The sequence below is a fragment of the Amblyomma maculatum genome, chromosome 11 (assembly GCF_055883805.1).
Source record: "Amblyomma maculatum isolate TAMU_Amacu chromosome 11, ASM5588380v1, whole genome shotgun sequence".
NCBI classification, from domain to species: domain Eukaryota; kingdom Metazoa; phylum Arthropoda; class Arachnida; order Ixodida; family Ixodidae; genus Amblyomma; species Amblyomma maculatum.
In genome coordinates this window covers 96,571,473-96,586,761 of record NC_139354.1, presented here as the reverse complement: position 1 = coordinate 96,586,761, position 15,289 = coordinate 96,571,473, and the positions used below count along the sequence as shown (strand labels likewise).

At 46.6% G+C, this 15,289-nt stretch overlaps 1 protein-coding gene across 1 annotated transcript in view; it reads left to right on the top strand.

The window, feature by feature from the left end:
• The first annotated feature begins 3,181 nt into the window (after positions 1-3,181).
• The window catches only part of LOC146174448 (lipase member N-like), a 41,342-nt gene continuing 29,234 nt past the window's right edge, over positions 3,182-15,289 (top strand). Inside the window, exons 1-2 of the mRNA XM_084585395.1 lie at positions 3,182-3,298; positions 7,485-7,689. Coding sequence (XP_084441521.1) covers positions 3,182-3,298; positions 7,485-7,689 — 322 coding nt within the window. The remainder of the gene's footprint in view (positions 3,299-7,484; positions 7,690-15,289) is intronic.

Sequence of the window (15,289 nt, the reverse complement as noted above, 5' to 3'; positions counted from 1 at the left end):
CCCCCCCCCCACCACCTGTCGCCCTGCAGTTGTAATTTCAAGGTTCTGATATGGTTTCTGCGATGAATCGGATTTCCGTGCACCTGGAGATAGATGTCAGGAAGTATTCTTGCAGGGCGTCGTCCTGGAAACGGGATGATGGCATACTCTGACTTTGTCGCTTACCAGGTGAAGCCAACGGGTCTCTTCACCATAATCAGCCTGACTATACCCACTGCAGGGCGAAGGCCTCTTCCATATTTCTCCAATTAACCCTGTTCTGTGCTAGCTGCATCCTTTTATCCCCAGCGAACTTAACCTCATCCGCCCAACTACCTGTCTGCCGCCCCCTGCTACACTTTCCTTCCCTTGGAATCCAGTCTGTTACCCTAAGCGACCATCGGTTATGCTCTCTTCGCACTACAGGTCCTGCCCATGTCCATTTCTTAATTTCCGCTAGAATGTCGGTAACGTAAGTTATTTTTCTGACCCACTCTGCACGCTTCCTATCTCTCATTGTATACCTGCTATTTTTCGTTCCATAGCCCTCTGGGTTGTCCTCAACTTAAGTAGAACTGTCTTGGTTAGCCTCCACGTTCCAGCCCATAGGTGAGTACAGGTAAGATGCAACTGTTGTAAACTTTCCTCTTGGGCGATACCGGTAAGCTGCTAGTCATAATCTGCGAGTGCTTGCCAAATGCGCTCCATCCAAATCTTATTCTTCTTGTTATTTCCTTTTCATGGCCCGGATCTGCGGTTACTACTTCTCCTAAGTAGACATATTCGCCTACTACTTCCACTATTTCGCTACCTAATGTAAACTGCTGCTCCTTCCCGAGGCTGTTAAACATCACCCTAGTCTTCTGCAAATTGATTTTCAAGCCTACCTTTTTACTTTTCCGGTCTAGGTCATCAATCATTATTTGCAGTTCATCCCCCAAGTTGCTTAGCAAGGCAATGTCATCAGCAAATCGCAGATTACTGAGGTATTCTCCATCTACCTCTCTCTCGCGGCGGTCTCTTGAGTCTCTCCAATCTGGGCGTCACTGCAACGCTTGATCAAAAGCGTGAGTTCGTCAGCATAAGTGCTTGATGCAGGTGGGGGATATCGGCGAGTAGTTTGGGCAGGCCTATCATGGGCCTGAAAAGAACAGTTTCTGCATGAGAATGCGTTTTGTGCCGAAAAATGCACAATATAGAAACCCCTAGCCAATGGAAGGCGCACACCAGGTCACGGAAAAAACTGAGGGCGGTTCTAAGCAGACCGAAGCGCCGTAATCGCTGACAAAAGAGAAAACTGTAACGTTGTTTCATCTGTCAGGAGACCGGACACATTGCAGCAAGATGCATAAGGCCGCGGGTAGCCTTTTCTACGCAGATGACAGTGACGAAAATTTGGAGCTCCTACGGCCGTACAATCACGAGCTCAAAATAAATAGAAAGCCGTACAGAGCCCTTAGGGACACCGGGGCCACAACGGACATTGTTCATCATTCCTATGTTACAGAGGAAGACTTGGCTGGGGAAATGGCATGGATAAAGCAGGTGCTAGAAGATCAAAGTGCATGCCTTCCGATGGCAGGGGTAGTGATTTCGGGCCAGTTCGGAGAGTGACAGAAGCCGCTCTCTCGCGCGCGGTTTCATTACAGTATTCGTACCTGTTTTCGAATAGGTCGAATCAGTTGCTGCTTGAGCGGGGTCAGAAGCTCGCAGATGAAAACACAGCATCCTACACCAGAACCCTGACCATCTCTCTTCGGCAAGTGATTGCGACCACTGGCCGATCAAGATTTTCCCCGGCCGCGGAGGAGCTGTTAAGGATGGCGACCACGAGACGGGCGCGAAAGCTGCCGCTTTCAACTATCCAAACAAGAATTCTCGATCGAAAAATGTGGAGGGGTCCAGCAGGGTGACAGCGAGGCTCCACCTAGTTGGGCCATCGGGAAACACAAAAGTTCAAGTGAATCCTGGCGTCTCCCGCATGGATCAGTACTCTCATGGTGGTCACGTGGTCATCCCCTTCGTCAGGCCGACAGCGCGCGGCGGCCCTTGTGACGCAGACGTTGGTGCCCAGACCATAAGGCACCGGCGGTCAACGCCTTTCCGATTCGTCTTGTCACCGGCACGCGGTGGCTTGTCCGACAAAGGTGTGTCCCAGACTATGCGATGCCGGCAAACAGCGAGCTCCTCGTGTGCTGCCCTCTACACCGCCACAGCGGCTTCCTTCTTCTCCACCAAGTCTAAACTTTCGAGGGGGCACTTCTGCGAGAGTGAAAGTGTGGCAATTTGAGGGACATTAGATTGATAAGGACACTCCCTCGACGACAAACGCGCCCTTTACCGAGGGAACCTGGGAAACACGGCCCCTTTAAAACTATGTGTGTGTGCGGGCATCATCACTTCTTCTCCGGAGTCTTTTCTACTACTAACAATGTTAATAAATCAAGTTTTCGTCCTTCAACTCCTAACTCCTTCGCTCAGCGGCACTTCTTCCTGAGGTGCAGCGGGCGTCGCTGCGCCCGACGATCCGTCCAGCGACACCTGCGTCCCACCTCTAACACTACACGTTCCCGCAAAGAACATAATTCCAACGGCACGTCTTCAGTAATGCACTACAAGCTTCAAGCTAAAATGAGGCTTACTTTTTACGCTCAGGTGCAGCACTTGCAATGACATATTTAAAACGTTCTAAACACGCGCCGGGTATAGGTAACGAAATTACGTTATGAGGAAATGAGCAGAAACTTGTTATCCTTGATGACAAATGCTTATTTTTCAGAAAGCTGATAAATTGGACGCCCTCGTCTAGCAGCAAATTCTACCATGCTTTGCACACAACCCTCTTGAAAGGATAACAACATAAAAAGAGCCAATTTTCAAAAGCCCACATCGTATTAGTTATTACTCCTCGCGGCTTGCATTCACATGTTTCCCAATATGCCGTTCAGGCAATGCACTCTTAATGCATAACTTACCATGATCACAACGTGCCTGTGGGGCAACGACTCGAGGCTTGAAATGGGGGGCGGAAATTCACACGAGCACGTAGTGGGAAGAGTAGTTTTCTGAAGCTGAATTTAAAATGGAGCTGGGTAACAAATACACTGATGCTGCAAAAACTTGAATAAAGAAAGAAAGTTTTAAACCCCTTTCGAGCCCCATATAAACCCCGGTTCCTGTCAACGTGAGTACTGCCGTCAAAATGCCACAGGAGTGCCGATTCTCGTGCTTTCATACATCCCTCGCCGCTTTCTTGATGACTCTGACCATGTCGAATGGTTACGCCCCTGATGTGGAACGCCAAGCAGATATGACTACGGTAAGTTGTCTAAAGGCGAAATGAATAATTACCGCTGCCTATTTTGAAACAAAAAGCTTATTCGCTAATCATATATATGCACTTCAAGAGACCTATGTAAAACACGAGAGCACTTGAGATGAAACAGGAACCACATGATGTGCCGGGAACTTAAAGGCTTTATTTTAATTGAGGAGGCATTTTTTAAATTTTGCGGGTTAGATAGCACTGATCGGCGCTGCATACAAATTCAGGCTATTCTAATAATTTACTATTCCTTTTCTCTATGCAGATGTGTAACGTGTGTATTTAACAGTTATGGTTAATTTATTACATCAGCGGTTGAATACCTATCACGGGTTCTGCTTCAATTTTCTGCCGTAATTTCAGAAATGCATGAACGTTTATTTTAGGGATGGTGTCTTTAGAAGTGTCGAGTGACAATTTATTGCTGTTTTGCTCACGACCTTTGCACGGACCACTAACAGCTCTTCGAAGATCAGCAGAGACAAAGATTATGTAGTTGTTCTCAGTGCTGAGTATTACCAGCCATATTTATGTAATAAATAGGTGTAGAAATATTCTGAGTGATCTGCTTGAAGTTTTTGTTAGGCGTCGGCACTGTTGCATATTTTAAGAGTTAAGATAATCTGTGAGCCGGAAACGCTCCTATTTTCTCTTATGAAGCATACCCTCAGTGATTATAGTGGTTCATGCACTTTTAAACATTAACTGGTAAAATATGAAAGCAAAACGTACCGCTGGCAATGCCTTGTAATATTTATAACCCAATGCTGCCTGTATACTTTTGTAAACAGGGATAAAATAGTTTGACCAGTGTGAGAGCCGCTTTAATAAAAAAAAGAGGATAAAACAATGTCACAACTCGAGAAGGTGTTTTCTGCACTAGCACTTTCTCTTTATCGGACCCATCTGCTGCTTAACAGGAACAATTCCCTATACGCGGCATGTTCATTGGCGATCAGCTTGTGATTTTAGACTTTTAGCATTCCATTTTAGTGCATGATGGCGGTTTTTTCTTCTTTAACGCGAAGTATCCAATTAATAACTTGCAGCTGCGAAGGAGGTATCTCAGGCATATTTAAATATATAAGCGCTGTCACATCGCAAAAAAATGTGAAGAAAAGGTATATACCAGCAATGGTCTTGCGCTTCCGTTAATCATTATCCCACATTATTTCTGCACACTAATTAATTCCTCGGTAAACACCTCGGCTCAGGTCCCAGATTACAGTTCTTACTCTCCGCTATAGAGCTGTTGATCGAGAATCACCGTCAGCTTTATCCTTTGCGTATTCACAAGCCCCAACTTCAAAATAAATCGCAAGATGAAGGACAGGAGCCCACTCTCCTACATTCTCACCGAAGAGCCATAGCTGAGGTGTGGGGTGAGAACACCAGCGGCAGCATAGCATGTCCCCCTACGATTGATAGAGTAGGACCGGTAATAATATCCTTGGGAACAGAGGTTATAATGAATGAATGAATGAATGAATGAATGAATGAATGAATGAATGAATGAATGAATGAATGAATGAATGAATGAATGAAGACGCGGAGGCGACTTTATTGATGGCCGAGAAACAGACGCTGAGCTAAAATTTTGTCTTAGCGATATTCGTAATCGAAGGCCAAATTTTCTTGCTGACTAAGCCGCACGCAAACGGTTATCACAAATTCGTCCCTTGACTGTTTCTTACACTTATACAAGAAAAAAAGAAGTAGGGAGTTATTTCAATAAATTAGGTTGGCTGTCTGTTACATTAGGCGATCCGCAAACAGTGTAGGTGTGTTTCGAGGAATGTCCTGGAGGCAAAGTAAGAGTAGATGTTATTGCAGCTGACGCGCAGACTAGCATGCATAGGCAGCTGTGTGGACACTGCAGGAAATGCGGCGTATCCGTCTCGTGCACTTCTGTCAGCAAAAACGAAAGGCCAAATTATCCTGCTGTGGTGACACGCAGCTGCACATTCTTGTTTTCGATAAAAAGCAGAATCTCACGCAGTTGCATGAATACCAGCAAGGCACTGCTGAGTTAGCAGCCTATTGAGCGTATTTTACCAACCCCTTAGGCTGCGTAGAGGCTGAAACGATTGCAGCTGCTATTTCTTTGATTGTAGTTCTGTTGTAGTGTGAAGTTAAATATTCAAAAAAACAAATTCTGCGATTAGTTCAGAGGTGACTATAATACTTCGAGCACATCTTCCTTTCGTCAATTCCCTACAACGCGGTTCAGGTATCCACAGAAACACGCGTGACAGATACGGCGACTTTCCCTTTCTGTGAACCTATTATTTTTATTAATATTGTTATTATGACCAGATGAGAAGTGTGTTCTGAAGAATTGACCGGCGTTACAGGTCAGCGCAGAATGCCATAAAGATAAATTTAGTCGTGCGCATTGCCTATTCGCAGTTTTGCGCATACTAATAAGGCAGACAGGCAGCGGGAAGACTGAAGAGTGCGCTAAGTAGCTGCAGCCCACCGAGAATATTTGGAAACAAAAGCAACGCATGGCGGCTAAGCAGAATACGTGCCTATATGCTCACCTAATGAAATGGATAACGGGTTTTCTCACCGAAGAGAAACAAAGTGTCAGTAGAAGGATGGCTGGGCGGATGAGCTTAAATTCTGCGATATTCAAATGAGTAGTGCTGGCACAAGACCATATTATTTGAAGGAAAGGGGAGACTTTGTTGCCATGGAATGATCGTTAGGCTGATGGCAATGATGATGAAAATGATGACATCTCGCCCAATCGGAAAAACTGCAGAAAAGTTGATGTTACGGTAACATTTCTGTGTGGTTTTTCACCTGAAACTTCTTGTGAAAACATCACGCTCTTTACCAACATAATAAATTTCTGTACTTATAACAGAAACGTGTTACGGAACTACAGATAACCGAAGCATACTACAGAAAAACCACAGATGTATAGAAAAATCTGACATTGGGGGGCGGTATATATTCGCCACGAAAATGAAGGGTACTGTGTGTGCGTGATGCATTATTCGTGTGATAACGCAGTGTGTCTTTGACGTAATGGTGGGTGATTGAACGGTGAATAGGTGTGGACACCCTAGGTTTGTCCGTGGCATCTGTGTGGTAGGGCATAAAATTAGAAAGTGTTGCTCTAGCGGCCGTATCCTGGAGAAGGATGATTTCGGCTGATGGGGGAGGATGGGAACGAGTATAATTGGAAAGGCGCGCTCTTGCCCCGGAAGCCGCGGCAATTTCGCTGGAGAATGGGTAACTTAAGTTCCTGCCCCGCCATTGTGGAGGAGGGGGGATGTGGGAAAGGAGGGTGGGTGAGGAGGGTTGGTGTGGGGTCTGTATAAGAGAGGAAAGACAGCTTACCTCTTCCCGCAGGGCCCTGAGTTCCTTGCCACATGAATCCTCCTGGTGGTGCGGGGGGGAGGGGGGGGGGGGGGGTGTTTGGAGATGACTTCAGCTGCTCGGTCGCCTAATGACATCTTTTGTTGGTCCTTTGCGCGATCTCCTTTGCAAAGCGGCGTGGAGCGAGTGGCGTTGAGTGCTGTCTTCTGAGTAGTTTTTCCGGGTGGCTTGTCCTTACTAGAGAGGTGTTGAGGTGCAAGGGTGGTCGCAGGTCTTCGCCGTCTAGCCAATATTACAAGGGCATTTAGATGTATATTATAAGCACTGATATCAGCTATTGCAGTAAAGTGGATTATGAGTTTAGGCTTTCTGGTAAAGAGAGATCGACTAGGTAGTTCAGTAGCTGTAGCACCCAGCGTGCGGAAATCCACACTCTCGATGTCCATTGCTCCTCATCTCAGTCAATGCCCATTATGTGCGCAACAGCTTTGGCATCTCTTATGCATTTTAAACCTATAATCCTCCATGTCTGTGGGATACAGTATATTATGCAATAAAATTGCCGCAGTCAACCTTCACTTATTTGGAAATAATAAAATATGTTATCGTATCGGCGGGTAATCACTTGAAGCAGTCCATTGATTTTGCATATACGGCTGGCTAACAACATCCTGCGTTAATCTCAAAGAAAGGAAGGCACCATGTTTTAATAATATAATATATTGAGACTAATTTGGTCATTTAGACAACCTCATTTGACTGCACAATCTGCTCTGAGTAGCTTTAAATCGGTGGAAGAAAAATTGCGAATTGTTGCACCCATGATCAATTTTTTTTCTGTATTTGACAGTGCGAGCTGGTCCAAGACTTCGGCTATTCCTGTGAGACATTTGAGGCCACCACATCTGATGGGTACGTTCTCGAAATAGACAGAGTGCGAACACTTGCCCAAAGGAATGCGACAAATACAACGCAGCTTCAACCCGTTCTGCTTGTGCCAGGAATATTTTGCGAATCCGGTGCATGGTTCGTCAATTTCCCGGAGCAAAGCCCAGGTGACTAATTATTTACATTCCATTGCATCTCTTTCTGTCTGACATTTCTAAAACACCCCGAGCTTGACATGTCTACCTCCGAAATACGTGTAAGCGAGTAGGAAGCGGAATATGTGGAGGCAAACTTAGAATGCTGCAAATATGGTTTGTGCGCGGATATAATAGGCGCGTTGCCTGATATGAAAGCAGTTGCGCTTGCTGGACATGGTTTTTAGGTTTGTAGGAGGGCCAAATCTCTTGCAGTGTGGACATTAAGGCGTATGACTATAAATATTGCACGGGGTGCGATTGTAGAGGTGTCTTAGAGTTTTGATTAAACGGCACTGGCGATGCAGCAATAAGGGAATTGTTTTTCCAAGGGCGAATGCATTGGCTTTCATTTTCAATATGTGCGGAACAGAATGTGATTGACCATCGGCCTGCATTCACCAATGAACTATCACCATGCATTATCTTGAAAAAATGCCTTTGGGATATGTGAACACCGTAGGCACTAATTCCGAAATGCAAGCAGAAGAAATGAAAAAAAAAAAACAACTAATGTAAATCATGCAGAAACCTAGAATACATGAGAATAAAGTGATGAAGAAAAGCCCATGTTTAGATGTAAAAAAATAAACATGAAGAGAAAAAAAACGGAAGAAAAAGGCATAAATAGGCTGATAGATATGTAAGCAAAAACTAACTCAAAACTACCACCCGGTGATGTGGAAAATAACCTAAGAATTTAGGAATAGTAAAACGCCCCTGAAAAAGCTATGTTTTAGAAGTATAAAATGCGCATTAGCAATAGGCGTCACATCAGTATTTTCTGCAACGCAAAAATGTTTAATCTAGCAGCATAAGCACAGAACATAAGGACGATCAAAAAGTATGCTCCTCTCCCTAATAAACTCAACCCGTGTCCGCGCGCAGGTAAAATGAAGCAAACAGATCGCGAGGGCCACTTGTTAAAAATTCCGAGAGCAGTACGGAATTTACGCTGCAGAAATGCGAATAGCTGAGCCTTGTTACTGCACACGGTGCATGAAGAGTGCTGCCATTATCATTATCAATATAAATGGCCGTCATTGTCATCGCTACTGTAACCATTATCATTATCACGAATTGTAGCGTCATTGTCATTGCTACTAGTATCCTCGCGGTAAAGGGGCTTTAGGATGTGTGTTTCAAGATCCCAGACGCGGCGCAGTTGCTTAAAGTGCTCGGCTGGGGGTCCGAAAAATAGATATTCGATCCCCGTAAGAGACAGAACTTTCATTTTCGGATGACTCATCAGGTTGATTAAAGCTAATTTTTCTCCTCATACAGCGGTTATTAGCAAGTGACACATGAGCGCACAGATTCGACGCACAGATACCGCGCACAACTCGAGCGCAGGGGATTTCGGTTCTTGAGCCTAATAAGGGTTCCGTCTTAATATCATTTGCAAATTACCGGCTTCACGCAAAGCTTTCAAATCTCGGCTTCATCATCATCAGCCTGACTATACCCACCGCAGGGTGAAGGCCTCTCCCATATTTCTCCACTTAATCCGGTTCTGTGCTAGCTGCATCCACTTGACCCCCGCGAACTTTTGACCTCATCCGCCCACCTAACTTTCTGCCGCCCCCTGTTACGCTTTCCTTCTCTTGGAATCCAGTTTGTTACCCTAAGCGACCATCGATTATCCTCTCTTCGCACTACATGTCCTGCCCATGCCCACTTCTTCCTCTTAATTTCCACTAGAATGTCGGTAACTTGAGTTATTTCTCTGACCCACTCTGCCCGCTTTCTATCTCTTAATGTTACCCCTACCATTTTTCGTTCCATAGCCCTCTGGGTTGTCCTCAACTTAAGTAGAACTCTCTTGGTTAGCCTCCACGTTTCAGCCCCATAGGTGAGTACGGGCAAGATGCAACTGTTGTATACTTTCCTATTGAGCGATACTGGTAAGCTGCTAGTCATAATCTGCGAGTGCTTGCCAAATTCACTCCATTCCAATCGTATTCTTCTCGTTATTTCCTTTTCGTGGTCCGGATCTGCGGTTACTACCTGTCCTAAGTAGACATATTCGCCTACTACTTCCAGTATTTCGCTACCTAATGTAAACTGCTGTTCCTTTCCGAGGCTGTTGAACATTACCTTAGTCTTCTGCATATTGATTTTCAAGCCTACCTTTCTACGTTTCCTGTCTAGGTCATCAATCATTATTTGCAGTTCATCCCCCGAGTTGCTTAGCATGGCAATGTCATCAGCAGATCGCAGGTTACTGAGGTATTCTCCATCTACCCTTATCCCTAACTGCTCCCATTCCAAGTCTCTGAATACTTCTTCTAAACAAGCTGTGAATAGTACTGGGGAGATTGTGTCTCCTTGCCGAACACCTTTTTTTATGGAAATTTTGTTACTTTCTTTATGCAGAACTATGGTTACTGTGCAGCCACTATATATATATTCCGGCACTTTCACGTACGGCTCGTCTACCCCCTGATTTTGCAATGCCTTCATCACCACCGATGTTTCAACTGAGTCAAATGCTTTTTCGTAATCAATGAATGCTATGTATAAGGGCTGGTTATATTCCGAGCATTTTTACATCACCTGATTGATGGTATGGATATGATCGATAGTAGAGTACCGATTCCAAAACCCTGCTTGATCATTTGCTTGATTGCAGTCTAAGGTTGTCCTTATGCTATTAGCGATTACCTTAGTAATAACCTTATACGTAACAGACAGTAAGCTGATTGGTCTGTAATTTTTAAGGTCCGTAGCGTCCGCTTTCTTATGAATGAGGATTATGTTCGCGTTCTTGCATGGTTCCGGTACCGTCGATGACACCACGCACTGCGTATACAGGGTAGCCAGTTTTTGTAGCACTATATCCCCCTCGTCCTTCAACAAATCCATAGTTATTTGATCCTCTCCAGCTGCTTTCCCCCTTTTCATAGTTTCTATTGCTTTCTTAACTCGTTCTTCGTCACTGGTGGAACGCCTGACTGTTTTTCCCAACCCCCAATCGTCTTACGGTCCTGACTACTTTGCCTACTGTAGAGCTCTTTATAGAACTCCTCGGCTACTTTCACTGTCTTGTCCATATTAGTGATGACGTTGCCCGCCCAGTCGCTTATCGCATTCATCTGGTTTTTGCCTATGCCCAATTTCTTCTTTACCGCTTTTAGGCTTCCCCCGTTCTTTACAGCATGCTCAATTTGTTCCATGTTATAGTTCCTTATATCGGTCACCTTACGCTTGTTTATTAGCTTTGATACTTTGGCCAATTCTATCTGGTATGTTCGATCGGGTGCTTTCATACACTGGCGTTTCTTAATCAAATCTTTCGTCTCCTTAGCCAGATTACTGCCTACTTCTTCAGCGCACACGGTAATAATATCTCTCAAAATTATTGTTTATTGCTTCAAGGGTAATGTCGTCATGCTAGCTTAGAGCTGAATATCTATTCTGTAGCGAGATCCTGAACTCTTCAGCCCTCCCCCTCAGCGCTAATTCTTTGATGGACTTCTTTTTTACTAACCTGTTTCGTTCCTTCTTCAGATTTAGACCATACAGGACCTCACCATTCTGTGATCACTGCATCACATATTCCCGACTACCTCTAACATCTTGCATAATAGCGGGGGTTGAACATAGTATGAAGTCAATTTCATTTTTAGTCTCTCGATTAGGACTATTCCATGTCCATTTTCGATATTTCCGTTTGCTGAAGAAGGTATTCATGATTCTTAAGTTATTGCGCTCTGCAAACTCAACTAGTATCTCCCACCTGTTATTCCTAGAACCAATTCCCTATTCACCTACTGCCTGGTCTCCTGCATGCTTTTTCCCTACATTGGCATTGAAGTCGCCCATTAGTACAGTATACTACGTCTTTAATTTTCGCACCCCCTGTTACTCCTTGAAACACCCAAGGTTGGGCATTGCACGACGCAGTTTCCATGTATCGCTTTGGCTTAGTTACCGGGGTTCAACATCCCAAAGCGACTCAGGCTATGAATGACGCCGTAGGGGAGGGCTCGGAAATTTAGACCACTTCTGATTCTTTACCGTACACGGATATCGCAAAACACACACGCGTCTCGCTTTTTGCCTCCATCGAAAAGCGACCTCCACGGCCGGGAATCTATCCCACATCTTTCGGGATAGCAGGCGGGCACCCTACAACCGACCACCGATGCAAGCGTTTCTGTTTATTATATGACAGCGTTTTATAAAAATATAATGTATGACAGTGCAGAAGTAAGAAACAAGTCGCCTACAAACACTACCAATCGATATTTACTACGAGAACCTAAAATGAAGGCATCCACGGCGCATTATGCACCTGTACTGTCCAAACCGTACGAACATTTATGAAACCAACGGCGTCGTCGAGCTACATATGCGTGGCGGTGCAGCCACGTCTGGGCCAATCAATGTCGAAAAAACTCCTAAATCTGACAGTGTCAACAAATCAGCAAGCATTGCTGAGTGGAATGCTAGGAAACTAGAACTCTGGAAAAAAAGGACAAACATATAACAGTATCATGAAGTCAGTGTGAGCAAATTCCTCTTAATCTAGAACATCACTATAAGTTTGTGGTAACCAAAACTCAACTCTTACTCCACCCATGCATGCAGCAGCCCTCACCGTTAGACAGACCTGGAGTAGATAGCCGTGCCTTCACTTTCCGAATAACGAATATTGTATTATATTGCCGCGAAACCTTCGAAACAGTATTTGTTGTATTTTTAACAGCCGCCGGCATACAGGCTTATCACTCTGATTCTAGACCGCGTATCAGTTCCGTAATCTTTGTTTGTTAATGCTCGATGTCGCCAGTCACACCTTTATCAGTTTTGTTGTAGCGAAAGACGCACCGAGATCTGTCTCGAAGGTTCCGGCCACTCGGGTGTCTTTCCACAATGTTCCAGCCCGTGCTGGTAGCTGTTTGCGACGTTATCTAGATTGTTCTGTGCAGCCTTTAAATTGAGCGTTGACGAGTGTGACGGGCATTCTTTGTTCGACGATCGACGAGCACGTTTGTTTCTATCGCCGCCGCCGAGTTGCTTAGTTCTTTTGCGGGCGCAAGTCAGCCCAAATAAACAGTTTCTTTAGTGCAATCATCGACCCTTCAATTGTGTCGTCGACCTCGTCACCACTACGTGACATCTGGTGGAGGTGCTGCCTTTGATCCTTCAAGCGAAGACCCAAGCCGCGTTCCTGTCGCCCTGGAAAACCAGCCTACAGGTCACCGAGCCAGCCGCCGACTTCAAGGCCTACAACCCGAACACGGTCTGCTGCTTGACCCCATTCGATTTCGGAAGGCATCGACGCTGACAATGGCCCAGCCTACAGCACCGGTTATTTTCTTTCAACCCCGGGAGCCCCCCTGCTTCCATGGACTACCGGATGAAGATGCGGGAGATTGGATGGACCTTTTCGACCGTGTGTCAGATTTCAACGGCTGGAATGACGCCGCGAAACTTAGGCAAGTCTACTTTGTTCTTCAAGGACATGCCCGAGTTTGGTATGAAAATCATGAGGCAACTATGAAGGATTGGGAGACTTTCAAGGAAGCGTTTCTGACTGCCTTTTTAAGCATCGTCCGGAAGGAAAGAGCCCAGGCCGTCCTTCAGTCGAGACTGCAACTTCCTAACGAGTCTGTCCTGGCGTACGTTGAGGAGATGAAGCGCCTCTTTCGCCGCGCCGACCCTAACATGACTGAAGGTGAGAGAGTCAAACTTTTAATGCGAGGCGTCAAAAAATCGCTTTTTTGGAAATCTTGTCCGAAATCCGCCAAAAACAGTGGCGGAACTTGAAATGGAAGCGTTTGCCATCGAGAAGACGTTGTACACCCGGATGCGCCACTACGAGCGGCCACTTCAGCCAGACTACTCAAGCCACTACCCCAGCGCATCTGCAAGTGGAGAGAACCTTCGTGACCTCATCCGGGAGATCGTGCGAGAAGAGCTCCGCAGAATGCAGCCATCATCGCAACAACCCCAGGTGGCGACGCTCGCGGACGTCGTCCGTGAAGAAGTCCAGCAGGCGCTGGGCGTTCCTGAAGCGACGGCTACGACTGTTCCAGCACAAGAGGCAACAGCGATGAACTACGCTGGTGCATTACGTCGCCCTCCGCCCCGACGTGATGACTTTCCGAGCCCTCGCCGATACCGGCCTGTTCCTGAAAACCGCCCCTTGGCTCCCGCCCGCCAAGCCTACCAACGACCAACAAGCCCCAGGAAGTGCGACGCATGGAGGACAGCGAACAACCGCCCATTATGCTTCCACTCCGGTGAGGCCGGCCACATTCTGCGGCACTGCCCGTACCGACGAATCGGTCTCCGCGGATTTGCCGTCGACGCTCCACGACCACGCCCAGGTGAACGTCCGCAAGAAATCGACAACTATCTGCGTGGCGGTGAGATTGCGCCACCAAGCCGTCGATTCAGGTCTCCATCGCCGTACAGGGCCCGCTTTGCGTCGCCAGGACGTAACGATGATGATAGTGTGCGCGGAAGGTCCCCAAGCCCCCGTAAGGGAAACTAGGAAACTAAAGGCAGCAACCTTTGGAGGTAAGGTTGCTCAACGGCGAAAAGAAGATCCTCCGCCGCCGACGACCACTAACGACGACGCAACCATTTCATCGCCGCTCCACACGACGACATCGCCGACAACACGACCAGAGTGCAAGCAGACACCGCCGCCCAGCGACGTAACAACGGTATGCCCCGGCCATGACCTGAAGAAACGACGGAGCCGAGATCGGACACTAAGGCCCACGTGCAATGCGAGGACGCGAACAAGTGACCTTGAAGTTGATATCGACGGTTGCAGAGTCACTGCCCTAGTAGACACCGGAGCTGACTATTCAGTCATTAGTGGATCGTTAGCCTCTCAGCTAAGAAAAGTTACCACCGCTTGGGATGGTCCGCTGATTCGCACCGCAGGTGGCAACCTGATTACTCCATCGGGACGATGTACTGCAGGAATAACCGTAAATGGGCGTACTTACCCCACCAGCTTCGTGATCTCGCAGCAGTGTTCCCGCGACGTGATTTTAGGCATGGACTTCTTAAATGAACATAGGGCTATCATCGACCTGCGATCCAAGCTCATCAAGCTCTCTGCAGACAAAGCCATTCATGCTACGACGACGTCGATGCAACACATTCCTCTAAACGTCCTCGATGAAGAATTGACCATCCCGCCCCGATCAAGCATCGCAGTCTGCGTAGCTAGCGCAAACATCGCAACCGCTGAAGGCATCGTCGAAGGAAATATCCAATTGCTCTTTGAACGAGGTGTCGGCATCGCAAGAGGCATCACGAAATTCCGGAGAGGTCAAGCTCAGGTTCTGGTAACAAACTTCACCGAAGAATACCGGCATCTCAACAAGGGCACGACGATCGCTTTTCTCGACAAATTAGCGGACCTCAAAGATGTATTCGCCCTCCACGACCAAACGCTGGAAGACGCACCGGACCTATTCCGTCAGCCCACATTTGACATCAACCCGGCATTGACCCACAACAGAAAAGACCAGATTCTCAGTCTGCTTCGAAGCTACGGGGAGTGCTTCTCATCGTCATCGAAGGTACGACAAACACCACTTGC